The sequence below is a fragment of the Staurois parvus genome, unplaced genomic scaffold, assembly GCF_062004578.1.
Source record: "Staurois parvus isolate SC_StPar_1 unplaced genomic scaffold, SC_StPar_1.0 ptg001451l, whole genome shotgun sequence".
NCBI classification, from domain to species: domain Eukaryota; kingdom Metazoa; phylum Chordata; class Amphibia; order Anura; family Ranidae; genus Staurois; species Staurois parvus.
This window is the reverse complement of record NW_028319247.1, coordinates 642,072-656,958: the sequence shown is the minus strand read 5'-3', so window position 1 is coordinate 656,958 and position 14,887 is coordinate 642,072. Positions and strand designations below refer to the sequence as shown.

At 42.5% G+C, this 14,887-nt stretch overlaps 1 protein-coding gene across 2 annotated transcripts in view; it reads right to left on the bottom strand.

Annotated features, from left to right (window-relative positions):
• Positions 1 to 1,893: 1,893 nt before the first annotated feature.
• Positions 1,894 to 14,887, bottom strand: part of ADNP (activity dependent neuroprotector homeobox) — a 42,698-nt gene continuing 29,704 nt past the window's right edge. For both annotated transcript variants that reach the window (XM_089662267.1, XM_089662268.1), the window contains exons 3-5: positions 11,371 to 11,487; positions 8,908 to 9,000; positions 1,894 to 6,434 (exon numbers count right to left, since the gene is read on the bottom strand). In XM_089662267.1, the coding sequence (XP_089518393.1) occupies positions 3,282 to 6,434; positions 8,908 to 9,000; positions 11,371 to 11,478 (3,354 nt within the window). In that variant the 5' untranslated portion in view covers positions 11,479 to 11,487 and the 3' untranslated portion in view covers positions 1,894 to 3,281. The remainder of the gene's footprint in view (positions 6,435 to 8,907; positions 9,001 to 11,370; positions 11,488 to 14,887) is intronic.

The window sequence follows — 14,887 nt, the reverse complement described above, 5'->3', positions numbered from 1 at the left end:
AGCAACTTAGTCATTTCTCCTCCTTACCCATTCTGCTGAATAGAAGATCAAAGCTGAAGTTTAAAGTTTTTTTAGCACCAGGGATGGTACCTAAATGAATGTGTGCTTGTGGCTGCTCTCTTCATTTAAATTTTCAATCCTCTGCCCACAGTTACCCTCTGCAGAGCTGAGATTTCCCACCTCCAGGGTTAATATGGGCTGCAGCAGCTGTGACAGGCGCGCTTCCAAAGTACCAACTATGCCTGTATTTTACACCCCCTGCTCCATTCATAGAAGCTGAACTATCAGTTCACACAATGAAAAGTAATCTATGACCAGAGGATGATTTGCCTCCTCCATTCATATAGCTCTTTTCACTATGGAACTAATAGAAAAGCTTCTATGAAGGGAACAGGAGGGACAGAAAAGGCAGGCATAGACAGCACTTTTGACGAGTGCCGTTGACTAGTAAAGTTGCTCATTTTATTCCTGCAGCAACAGAATAGTACAGCTGCAGGGGGGAGGGCAGAAGATGAACGGTTTCAATGAACAGAGCATCAGAAATTCCTTCAGGGTTGGTTTGAACCTTAGCTCATCCATACAGTTAAACTGCCAAAGGATTTGGGCAGCACAGTGGCTAAATGGTTAGCACTTCCGCCTGGCAGTACTCGGGTCGTTGGTTCGAATCCCAACCACAGCACCACCTGCCTGGAGTTTGCATGTTCTCCCTGTGCTTAGGTGGGTTTTCTCCAGATACTCTGGTTTCCTCCCACCCTCCAAAGACGTGCTGGTAGTTGAATTGGCTGTCTAAATTGTCCCTAGTATGTGTAAGTATGATTGTAAGTTAGGGACCTTAGATTGTACGCCCCTTGATGGTTAGGGACTGATGTGAATGTACAATATATATGTAAAGCGCTGCGTAAATTGATGGCGCTATATAAGTACCTGAAATAAATAATTTGTCTTGCTGTCCAACCAGCCCTGCTATTTACACAGCCCTGACACATAGTGCCACCTGTGTGGTACAGCAGGAGACATGATATTTCAGTTCAGTAACACACCCAAGTCTCATCTCTAGCCAAACCTCTTCCTTATTGACAAATAAACCATGCAGCACAACTGACTGGCTCTTTGTGCTGCTTCTCCATCTCCCAGTCTCAGCTCTGTTGTGAAAGGGCTGCAAATGGCTAATGTCAAGCAAAAAATCAGGTACTTGCATTGTTCGCTTTGTTTACAAAATAAAAAAATGGAGTATTAATGTATTGCCAAGCAAAATAAATTCATAATACTAACATACAAAGCCGTTCACAACTCTGCCCTGAGCTGCATCACCCATCTTTTCTCAAGATATCACTCCCAGATTGTAAGCTCCCAGGATCAGGGCCCTCCTATCCCTCTTGTATTGAACTGTATTGTCTCCCGTTATATTGTAAAGTGCTGAGCAAACTGTTGGCGCAATTTAAATCCTGTATAATATCAATATCACCCAAACCATCCTCTCCACTTCTCCTAAGACCTCCTGCTCTCTAGCTCACTTGTCTTCCCATCCCATGCTCATTTCCAGGACTTCTCCAGAGCCTCTCCCATCCTCTGGACCTCTCTACCCCAATCTGTCCAGCCATCTCCTACTCTGGCTGCCTTTAGGTGATCCCTAAAAGCTCATCGTTTCAGGGAAGCCTATCCCACCTTACACATTACTGAACTTTTAGCTCTTCCATCAGCTCATCCCTCACAGTTATTACCTTTTGTACCACTTGACCCACCCTATTAGATTGTAAGCTCTTAACCCTCTTGTATTGCAACTGTACTGTAACACAGAGCTGCAAAAATGTGTAACTCATATCTGCCTGGGGTTCAGGTACGGTTTTAGCAATCTAAACCATTAATACACAGAAGAGAAGCAAAAGGTCCACGTGAAGCACAATACAGCTTTTTTTATTTATTTAGATGCTTAAATGAATACAAAGGGAAAGAAAGATCACAAAATACTACTACAACATTGTGTCAAATATTAGATGGTATAAATGAACATCACTAGGTGGGTGTGAACTAAATATACTAAGAACCAAAATACAGCATTGTGTCTTCCGTTTTTGGGTACTTGAACACAATACATATTTTTTACAGACTCTTCTTTAAAAGGTGTCAAAAAATGAATAACTGGCATACTTTGTCTTGCATTGGGACCTCCCTAGAATAAAGTGTACCTACCTTTCAGGTGCAATAGGCGGCCAATAATGTGCCTAATCAACAAGTCCAGGCCTCTGCTCACCAGAAACTTGCCTGGTAAAAATACAGGGAGGAGGCACTTAAAAAAAAATAAAAATAAAATAAAAAAAATGGATGCCGCAATTATTTGGTAGGCCGCTTGTGCACTTTAAAAATACTTTCTCCTCCAAAACACCAGCTTGTCCAAAGTCCTTACTGTCTGGGGCTTTAACGGGACAGAAATAGGAAGAATAATTCTAATACAACAACCGAGATCGATCTTAAAAGTCCAGGCTCCATTCTGAGATTGTACGGATTATGTGCAAAAACTAAAAGTTCTTCAAAATTACATATTAAACTTTTTTTTTTTTTTTGAGTTTTTGTTTTTTTGTAACTCCTTGAATTATAGCGGTTTCAAGCCTTTTTTGCTAGGTAAACTAGATACAGCATTAATTACACAGCAGGCCGTCACTAAATTAAAAAAAGAAAAAAAAAAAAAAAAAAAATTCTATAGTGGGTACACAAGAACAATTTTTAGAAGCCTCACTTTTGAATAAGTCTAAAATACTGTACAAATATACATTTTTAACTATTCAGAATGAATACGTGACAGGGGGAGGAAAAAAAAAAAAATTAGTATCCCCCAAAAATTCTATACACAGTGAGCCAAAAAGGAAAAAAAAAAAAAAATGTCAGGATGCAAAGCCGATGGGTGTCGCACAGTTCAGCTGATGGAAACCACAACTCAAGGTGGTTTTGTTGGTTTCGTTTCAGAAGGCTAACTTTATGGAAAGAAAAAAAAAATGATTTTTTTTTTTTTTATTTCTACGGAAGCTGGAACAAGAACTTTTGGATAAAACACAACGGTGCATTTTTGTATAATCCACTGTTGCTCTTCGCATCAGGCAGGTGCCCAATGTTGGAGGAAGTCACAAGCAATCTAGACAAGTATGGTCTTAAAGGGGTATATTTCAGCAGCTGAGATTTCAACCGTGCAAGTCACTGACCACTCTGGGACAGTTAAAGTTCAAGGAAAGTCCAGCTGTAAATGAAAAACGTTTCAGCTACTGGTTTGCACGCAGTAGTCGGTGAATCTATACTTCCTGGCTGCTAAGTCCAACAGCTGCTAGATTGCTATGCATTTTATCTGTAACAGTCATGTTAAAGTGATCCCCATCTTCGCTATCGTTTGTGCCAGTCTGCCAATCCATTGGCTGGTTTGACAAACTCTCCTCATTGGCAGATGAGCTGCTTAACGACGGCGACTTTTCTTTAGACCAGAACTCTTCAACTTTTTCCACGGAATTCTGTTTCCATTTGGTTTGCTCCTCATCACTTTCTGGCAATTGTTCTTTCACTTCTTCCTTGGTGCTCCCAGCATCCTCGCTGTGGTTGGAATCATTGACCGAATTTTCAGGCTTGACCGCTGTTGGCTCATCTGCTGGACTGTCTTCCGGGCCATCTTCTGGGCTGTCTTCTATTTCAAAGACCTGTTGAGAAACCGGTGCGCTGTCAGAACGAGAGGTTTCATCTTTAGAAGCAGGTGGCTCTTCTTTTTCTTCCTCGTCAGAATTGTCTAGAATTATCTCAGCAGATGAGTCAGAATGATTGTTGGTTTTTGATGGAGCGGGTGCCTTCTGGACATCTTGACACTCTTCGGCCCGCTGTGGTAGACTTGACTCCGGTTCTGTACTAGGGGATTTCACTGGTTCTGTACTAGGGGGTTTCACTGGCTCTTTGACATCCTTTTCGGGAGAAGGCTCAATGACAGTGACACCATCGTTCAAATCTTCTTCAATGATCGCTGAACTATCTGAGGAACTAGACTCATTAAGTTTTCGCTTATCTACGGTTTTACTTGCGTTTGGTGCTGCCTGGGATTCGTCAATGTTCTCAAACATCCACTCAGCCCCAAAATCCATACTGTGATCAACTTTATTAAGTTCTTTCATTTTGAAGCCAAGGAGAACGCTGCATTTGTACCTCTCGCAGTCTCGGACACACTTTTTCCTCTTGTTGCTAAAATGAGATGCTATATCGCTCTTCCATAACCATAAGCTGGCTGCTAACTTTTCGATCTCTCTTCTGCTAGCATAGGGCTGAATGTTGAAGTATTTTGTAAGGAATGTCTTTCTGTCTTCGTAGGAGTCATCTTCATGCCCTTTTGGATCGACTGCCAAAGCCACTGGTGGCTCCTCTGGCTTATCGTCTAAAATAATCGGAGCATCTGGGTCCTCGTCTGGCTTTCGCTTCTTCACATTCACTAGATCTACAAAGTCATTGGGACGTTTCATTGCAGGCATTATATGGGTAGTATTTATTCTCATAGATGCACCCTTATCCTGCCCATTCTGGGTTTTTCCAACACCTCGGCAATGCACAAGATGAAGTGTGATAGTTGATGCCGTCATGTTACTGGTGTACACGCCAAGACAATGGATACACTTGTAAGTGAGCTTTTTCTCAACAGGATGAACGGTCTGAATGACTTGATGCCGCTCTCTTAAGTGGTGGGCAAGAGCATCAGAAATAGGCCCCTTCAAGATAGAAAAGCAGAGCGGGCATAATGTTTTACCTACGTCTTTCTTGTAGGGCACAGCAGTCTGTGGCGAGTTTTTGATTACGGGCTCCACCTTTTCCGGAATCTTTGCTGGGGCTTTCGGAGGAGGAGGAGGAGTGGCCGTTGGTTGATTTTGAGCATGGTAAGCGACAGATTCAGCTGGAGCATCCCGTAGATTGTATGTGGTGACAAGCAAGTGGATGTTGGTGTGGCTACCTTGCTGTAATGTTAGGTCAAAAGTTAAAGTGGAATCGGTTTTGGGCGCCATTTCTTCATTGGCATGAACCATTCTCATGTGAGCCGCCATCTTCTCTACATCGTTAAAAGTCGATCGACAGTAAGGGCAGGACAGCCCGTGGATCAGCATGTGATTTAGCAAGGTGTCAGTTGGCAAGTATCGATTACAGTATAGACATTTACTTGTGAAGTTGTGTATTTTCATGATGTAGTTTGCTACCGCAGGCACCTTTTCTGCCTTGTGCTCCTTCTCAAAGTGAATGCTGTATACATTTTCAGGAAATAGCTCGTTGCAGATGGTACAGATTTTCCATTTCTGGGTAGACGAGGTGGCATTGGCATTGGCAGCTGCTGCAGCAGCTGCTGAAGCAGCTCCTGGAGGCTTTGCACTTGTCTGGACCATACCACGAGAGGCTACATGGGGTGGAGTAATGGAAGCAGGCTTTAGATGGCTACTTGACAAAGCAGAGTTTCCAGACTGAAGAGAGTACCTTAGTGGAGCAGGAGACCTCTGATCATTTGAGAGGGGGTACGGCCTTATGTTGCCACCCGGAAGTAATTGCTTCATTGACTGGGATTGCTGAGGAATAGACACAGGTGCATTGCCACCCATACCTAGCCTCATCTGCTGGCCAACCGCATATCCTGGTGTGATTCCTTTAACGCCATAGTTGTTCTGCTGCATGTGCATGTTAGTCATCATGTTGGAATTAATTGACGGCTTTGGTATCGCAAGTCTATTGACCATCTGTTGTGAAGGAAGAGGTCGGATATTTGCTGGCGTAATTGGACCCATTCGCTGAGGCATGCCAAGGGGCTTCTTCTCTTGTGGTTTTGGTGCTATCAGCATCAATGGCTTGGATCTGGGGACGACCACGTTGGTGTGGCTTATCATAGCTGTGACCTGGTACCCAATGCGTTCATGATCTTCAATGATGTGCTGGACTAAAGTCTCATAGCTCTTCGGCATGAATCGACAGCGCTTACACTGAATGCTGCTTTCGTCGTTAGCATTTGCACCTGTAGACACAGCACCATTGACAGATTTCTCACACTTGGCGACGTATGGTGCCGCAACATGCTGAAAGTGTTCCCTGTATATATGTTTTCTCACCACTTCATAGAGAGGATCTCTGTAAGTGCACTTCTTACAATAATACACTGCCTGCTCCACACTGTCTGTCGGCTTCGGCTTAAGGCTCTCATACTTGTTTTTATCCTTGAAAGCGGTGAGAGGTGGGTTTGGCTGAGGTGCACTGGGGGCATGAAACACCTTAATGTGCATTTCCAAGGTCTTGCGATCTCCATTGTATGTGCAGTATGGACAGTTCAACAGAATGCGGTTCTCAAAGTCCTCATTGTGTACATTGCGAAAGTGACTTTTATACGCGGAGAAAAACTTGGAGGAGAATGGACATTGGCTGCAGCAGAACTGTTTCGTGCGGTAGTCCTAAAAGGGGGAAGAAGAAAAGTGCAAATTACTACCAGACCAACTTACAAAAAATTTTTAGTAATCAAAGAAAAATAAAAAAACCCTTAGGCTCATTTGCCAATTATGATGGACCACTTTTACAGTTCAGGTAAAAGGAAAATTGGGGACACCATAGTACACTTTTATTTTCACACGTATGCCAGAAAGACAAAGAAAACAAAAAGGAATCTGATCAGGAAGCAAAATATAGGAGCCTGGAATGCCAGCAGGGGGACCCAAAAAAAGGAAAGGGGCTGCTCTGTGCAAAACCATTACACAGAGTAGGTAGGTACTCTAAGTTTATTTTAATACAAAAAACAAAAAAACCTGAAGCTTTAAAAAGGATAAATTAACCTTTTGTAACATGTTACACCCATATTCAGGATTATATGATTGGATCAGCCCCTGTACCACTTCCCGATTTCCGCTCTGACAGGTAGCGGGTGAATCTTCTCCTCCTTGCTAGCAGGTCACAATTTTGAAAAAATGTTAAATTCACAGTATTCTGTGACAAGGAAAACTACAAGTCCCTGCAGCCTTTGCGACTGTCGGCTTTTTATTTTTCTATAAATTACCACGCTGCATAGTTCATTGAGCATTCCTGTCAGTAAGTATCTGCTTGCCTGTACAGGATTTATGAGCAAGCAGATATACTGACAGGTCAGGAGGAGATGTGCATGGCACCAGCAATCAGCAGATGATTTAGAACAGGGGAGTCAAACTGGGGCCCTCCAGCTGTTGCAGAACTACGAATCCCACAAGGCACTGCAGGGCTGACAGTGAAAAGCATGACTCCCAAAGGCAGAGGCATGATGGGACTTGTAGTTTCTCAGCAGCTGGAGGGCTGCAGTTTGACACCTGTGCTTTAGAGGCTCCACAAACAAAAAGTAATAAATGCACATTTTTTACACCTGCAAATTTATTTTTGTTAAAAGGTGAACTTATCCCTTTAATATCACTAATATTTAAAAGCGCTTACATTCTCATACATATGTTGTTACCTGTAGGTCCATAGCTATATTTATTCAGATCTACTTTTAAATACCCATACACCCAGTGTTAGTCATGCAATGCGTTACACATCCTAAGGCACCTAGATATAGCATGGAACACCACGGATTATTGTAGTGTGCCTCAACACACAGATGTGAACCATTTGTTGTGGCACACATTGAAAAAAAAAACAAAAAAAAAAAACAAAAAACAACAGTGCATGACCATTGCTCCAGCCACCAGCCGATTGGGCCTTAATGTACCGAAACATTAATGCAATGGGTGACCAGGATCTCAGTACAAGCCTAACACTGTGCGTCTTATCCCATTCCCACAAGAGTTGTATTGCTAGGACACAATCTATACCGTCCCATCTACAGACAACTAAACACATACCACAAACTGTGTCCAAGATGACTTGTCAGGAAAACATTACAATAACTCACTGAAAAATGCACAATCTCTCCCTTGATTGCTTTCAGCTGACATTTTCACAATGTTTTAGTAGCAGTCATGTGCATGAAAGGCTTTTTAACAGCATAAAGAACTATCAAGTCTGCTCTGCGCCTCGTGTCTGGGAGCAAAAAAAAAAAAAAAAAAAAAAAAAAAGAATGAAGGGAGAGGCGACAAATGATGGCTGGCTGGTAACTGGGTCACCAGTACACCTAAAGCCAACAGGGAGCATTTTTAAATAACTCCGTTAATTTTATAAAATCCCACATTAACACTCAGACTTCAGACAGCCACAAACATGCAAAAAAAACATTCAAATCAGGCGTATCAGGTTACCATCTTTCTAACTAATAGGCATCTGCCAATTTTCACTAGACATGGGAATGGCATGTCAGCAGCAACTGCCATTTGTCTCATGGAAAGGGTGGCTGTCTGAATGGCTGGTCTTTGTTTGCAACTATATGTGGCTAGCCTATAGCAGGGGTATCTAACTGGTGGCCCTCCAGCTGTTGCCAAACTACCAAGTCCCATCATGCCTCTGCCTTTGGGAGTCATGCTTTGAACTATCTTGCAATGCCTCATGGGACTTGTAGTTTGGCAGGAGCAGGAGGACCGCCAGTTTGACACCCGTGCTATAGAGAGTTTTTCAGTTAGTAAGAAAATTATAATTCATAAGCCACTTTATCCATTTGTATGGGGTATTCTACAAAGCTTTGTTTCTGGACCTTATATTTGACCGTAGCTGTTTATATAATCAAGGGAGGCAGAGCCAACATATTCAATATCTAATATGCACCAGGAGTTGACCAAGAAAGCTTAATGTCAAGTTCCGCTTTAAGCCTTTGACCCCCGCTCCCAGTTAAGGATTGGCACCTTTGGATGGGGGGAGGGGGATTGTTACTGTCAAAAACGAGGGTACAAATTTTGATTTTCACTTTGTGTGGTTAAAAAAGGTTTTTTTCAGAAGACAGAATACTTGTCAGAATAGCATTACAATGAGATTTACCTGATTTTTAGTAAGCGATGGGTCATAGAGTCCCACATCGTCCCAGGAGGTATTCTTCACATAGAAGTCATTGGGTTCGAACTGCTTAAATTCCTGACAACAGAAGAACGTGGCAAGATTAAAACACACACAATACACATGTAGCAGAATAAATAGAAATTCTCATTTGGTAGTAAGATAAAAGGCAAAGCTTTCTCATAGTAATGATACAAAAAACTTAAAGTTGTTCTAAAGTCCGAAGGTTTTTTACCTTCATGCATTCTATGTATGAAGGTAAAAAAACCTGTGTGGAGCAGCCCCCCAAATATTTCCTTGAGCCCCTTCTCAATCCAGCAATATCCATGAAAGCCTTGGCTCTCTGTGGACTCTCTCACCTGATTGGCTAAGGCAGCAGCGGGAGCCATTGGCTCTCACTGCTGTCAATCAAAGCCAGTGAGCTAATCAGGAGAGAGGGGGCATGGCCGAGACGTGGCTCTGTGTGTGAATAGACACCTGCTTTGGTGCTCCCAGAGAAAGCTGCTTGCTCTGGGCACACTTACGGAGGTGCCAGGAGCACCGGCGAAGGACCTGAGAAGAGGAGTATTGGAGCTTCTCTGTGCAATACCATTACACAGAGCAGGTATGCATGAAATGCTTGTTATTTAAAAAAAAACAAAAACCCACAAACCCACATGACTTAATATCACTTTAACACAAGCAAGCAATGCATGATGGGGTATATACACTATCTGGCCATCCGCAACCATATTTCTTGCATAAACAAATTCCAAGAGACAGGAAGCAAGAGCCTCTCTCCTTGTTGGTGTCTCACCATCATTGTATATCGCTGTCAACAGAAGAATTTGGTGCAAAAAGGGCCTTTTGGCTCACAAGCTATTAAAATATCCCAAATCCAACCAAAAACTTGGTTGAGCTCAAGTCCTCCCTTTACCACATTTTTTCCTTTGTGGGCTACCAGAGGCAAACCAACAATGCTATGTTCTCATACCAAATGGGTTAAAGGACGCTGGGCGTCATTCAACCCTGCAGAAGGCTGGTGCTGGATTGCAAGTTTTCACATCTGTGGGGACCAGGGGGCGGACTAACAAATCATAGGGCCCCTGGGCAATAGGGGATCATGGGGCCCCTGTGTCCTTGCCCACACTCAAAAAAGCCTATGAAAAAGGTACCAGGGGCATCTCATGGGGCCCCCTACTGACTCGGGCCCTCAGGCAGTGCCCGAGTTTCCAAATGGTCAGTCTGCCCCTGGTGGGGACAGCGCTTGAGAGAGGGTATTAAAGTAGCAGTTTTTTATTTTGGATTGAGAAGATTAATAAATAGCTGGGCTTTAAGTATTGGATAGAGAGGGGAATGGATAGAACCTGTTTATACCAATTTATTGTGTCGCCCAACTTCCTGTCCTGACGACTAGCTTCTCATTAGATTGCTAGGAATCAGAATTCTGTACAACACTTTTTAAACTGAAAAAGTCAGAGAAACTTTCCCGGGGTTTCAGTTTTTCAGACGGACCTTGCTTAGATCTACCACATCATGGAACCCCTACGTTTTTTGTATGTTATACAGTTTTAGCAACTTGACCCCAATCCTTCCATCTTACAGGTCAATGACCTTCACCTCCTCCCAGGGTCACTATGCAGACAGTATTCTGCATACTGTGTAGACATTATTGGTCCCTAATTAGTGCAATCACCCCAAGCGTTGCGTAGAAAAAGATGCAGCTGTGAGGGAAGGTAGCTAAACAGTGGGGCGAGCAAGGACACGGGAGACCTTCCTTAAGGCCTTCTTGCAGCCCTATTCGTATTAACTGCATTATACTGTACAGATGGATTGCTTCAGAAATCAATGTAGGACTTTACATGGTGAAAAAATAAGAAGTAGACCAGGACCGAAAATGTGAAGAAATGCTATCTTATCCGCTGTTTTGCCAAAGCCAAATGCTGAACAGTTCTCCTTAGCATTATTCCTGAATTGGCAGTGCATTTCCTGAACCTCAGCTGTATATCTACTGCACGATATCATCTAAGGCACCGCTGCCTCTTACTGCTAGTCTCACCATATTTGAAGAGGTCACTACTGTGCTGCTCATTGTTCTCCTTGCTGGAGACTAAGCTGTAGCTGGGAACCTGCAATACAAGGAACTCCCTGCTTCTACTACATTCATTCTTTTAATCTGTTCTTCCAGCACCTCTCCTACTACTTCTTTATAATTCCCCCACCATTCATCAGATCACCAGTCAATGGGAGGCAGCTCTAACATGAGGAAGCAAAGGTCTGCTTCTCTACCAGGACTGTAGAGAAAAAGGCATGGGAAGTCTGTAATGGGGGAAAAGATCAGCTGCAGGGAGACCACTGGCTAGAACAGAGACTAGCCTTTTATGCTTGCCTATTATTGTCAAAGCTTCCATAGTTCTGGTCCTCTTGAAGATGAGTGAGGCGGTCCAACAGACCCAGGAAGAGACTCACCTCTACATGCTCTTTGCAGTACTCGAGGCCAATGTCCCCCAGGATCTTCTTCACTGTCTTCCTGGCTTTCCGTAAACTGCCAAGGTTATTTACAGGAAGTTGGAACATTTTTACTACCTGGCAAAGAGAACACAAAGCTGGTTAAGAAACATGCAAAGAGCAAAAAAAAAAAACAAAAACCTGTGAGCCTATAGTACAAGGAGTCATACATAGCCAGTTAAACATAACCAAGAGGCCATTTTCAGAAATATCCGTCTTAAAAAGCTCATCGTCAGTCAGATACAGTCAGGTCCATAAATATTGGGACATCGACACAATTTTAACATTTTTGGCTCTATACACCACCACAATGGATTTGAAATGAAACGAACAAGATGTGCTTTAACTGCAGACTGTCAGCTTTAATTTGAGGGTATTTACATCCAAATCAGGTGAACGGTGTAGGAATTACAACAGTTTGCATATGTGCCTCCCACTTGTTAAGAGACCAAAAGTAATGGGACAGAATGATAATCATAAATCAAACTTTCACTTTTTAATACTTGGTTGCAAATCCTTTGCAGTCAATGACAGCCTTAAGTCTGGAACGCATAGACATCAGCAGACGCTGGGTTTCATCCCTGGTGATGCTCTGCCCGGCCTCTACTGCAACTGTCTTCAGTTCCTGCTTGTTCTTGGGGCATTTTCCCTTCAGTTTTGTCTTCAGCAAGTGAAATGTATGCTCAACCGGATTCAGGTCAGGTGATTGACTTGGCCATTGCATAAAATTCCACTTCTTTCCCTTAAAATATTCTTTGGTTGCTTTTGCAGTATGCTTTGGGTCATTGTCCATCTGCACTGTAAAGCGGCGTCCAATGAGTTCTGAAGCATTTGGCTGAATATGAGCAGATAATATTGCCCGAAACACTTCAGAATTCATCCTGCTGCTTTTGTCAGCAGTCACATCATCAATAAATACAAGAGAACCAGTTCCATTGGCAACCATACATGCCCACGCCATGACACTACCACCACCATGATCACTGATGAGGTGGTATGCTTAGGATCATGAGCAGCTCCTTCTCCATACTCTTCTCTTCCCATCACTCTGGTACAAGTTGATCTCGGTCTCATCTGTCCATAGGATGTTGTTCCAGAACTGTGAAGGCTTTTTTAGATGTTGTTTGGCAAACTCTAATCTGGCCTTCCTGTTTTTGAGGCTCACCAATGGTTTACATCTTGTGGTGAACCCTCTGTATTCACTCTGGTGAAGTCTTCTCTTGATTGGTGACTTTGACACACATACACCTACCTCCTGGAGAGTGTTCCTGATCTGGCCAACTGTTGTGAAGGGTGTTTTCTTCACCAGGGAAAGAATTCTTCGGTCATCCACCACAGTTGTTTTCCGTGGTCTTCCGGGTGTTTTGGTGTTGCTGAGCTCACCGGTGCGTTCCTTCTTTTTAAGAATGTTCCAAACAGTTGTTTTGGCCACGCCTAATGTTTTTGCTATCTCTCTGATGGGTTTGTTTTGTTTTTTCAGCCTAATGATGATTTGCTTCACTGATAGTGACAGCTCTTTGGATCTCATCTTGAGAGTTGACAGCAACAGATTCCAAATGCAAATAGCACACTTGAAATGAACTCTGGACCTTTTATCTGCTCATTGTAATTGGGATAATGAGGGAATAACACGCACCTGGCCTTGGAACAGCTGAGAAGCCAATTGTCCCATTACTTTTGGTCCCTTATCAAGTGGGAGGCACATATGCAAACTGTTGTAATTCCTACACCGTTCACCTGAATTGGATGTAAATACCCTCAAATTAAAGCTGACAGTCTGCAGTTAAAGCACATCTTGTTCGTTTCATTTCAAATCCATTGTGGTGTATAGAGCCAAAAATGTTAGAATTGTGTCGATGTCCCAATATTTATGGACCTGACTGTATTTCCTAATATACATCATCTTTCTCATACCATAATGAACTGAACTTTCATATTCACCCTTTACACGGGAGGGGGGGGGCATCAAGTATCAGTGGGTTCCAAAAGATTACGCATAGCAAACAAACTAAATTTGGCTTTAGGATCACCTGTTTAAAACCAAAAACATTAAAAAACAGAACTACACTGCATCTGAGCACCACAGACCAAAAACTCAGATTAATATTCAAACCCAACTCCTACTCTGTGCAAAGCAATCAAAAATGCTATTTAAATCATTAATATGCAAAGCAACCCCCCCCCCCCCCATCCATCCATGTCTCTAGGCTTTATTTTGCTGAGAAATCATTTTGAAAAACTCCCCCTGACATTTCTGGCTGTGGTCATCTCAAGTAAAGGCAAATGGTTCATGTAGCATTTACTTCCCGGAATCAATCTGCCCTTAGCTCACCCATAGAGTGAAATGAGCACCCCCCCTGCGATGTATGACATAATTTTCCTAGGCCAGAAACCAGGAAGTAACTGAAGAAAGGTGAATATTGCAATATAAAATAGTGTAGCGCTACATACAATAAATATAACATAAAAAAGTGACTAAACGTGCTAAAAACCACACAAGGTCCTAAAATTGGACCAAATAAAGTGGCCTATACAAGGTGATATAATAATGATGATAATAAATGTGAACACAATCCCCATAGGGATACAACTGACGTGACCCCTGGTACCCAATAAACTGGGACACAAACCTATATTGATTAAAAATTATAAATAATGTGAATCCCTATCAAGGGATAAAAATCACTCAAAATATTAAACATTCTGGTGACATACAAAAAATATTAATATACATGAAAAAATAATTATAACAAAAAGTACAATAGTGCAAAAAGTCCAATTTCTGTGAAAACAAAAAGACAAGGTGCTTCACTCCTGGTCATACAACATATACAGTGTGGATGCACAACACACCGATAAGTGATCCTAAAAATGGCTGCAATGGCCTCTCACCTCCGCTCGGCGACCCCACAGGACCACAAAGCCTTTTGGATCACCTCTGGATCCTCCCTGTATATGTACTCCCTTCAGCCTGGTATCCTGGGCACTATAACCCCACTGGTATCCTGCAGCACCACTGTTGTTACTTCCTCTGGACAGGTAAGTACATAGGCAGGTAGGCACCCTCACAATAATACTCTCTTGAATAACAGAAAACGGTTTTAAAAAGATCTGTATGTTATGCTTAGGCGTATTTATCATCCGAATATACAATGCAGATAGACCTTGGCTTCCAAGTGAAACTCGGGACCTGCGGAGTAAGAGCTGTGTTCTTATGTTATGATTCTTCCCGGAATCAATCTGCCCTTAGCTCACCCATAGAGTAAAATGAGAACCCCCCCTGCTTTGTATGACATAATTTGCCTAGGCCAGAAACCAGGAAGTAACAGAAGAAATGTAAAAACAAGTAAATAGGATATGCTTTCCTATTTACTAATGCTAGCAGCATAAAGCATAAAAACAGTCAATATTGATTGAGAGAGTGACGTTACGCTAATTTATCTTCCCTCATGGATATTTAATATACTTGTCCAATGGT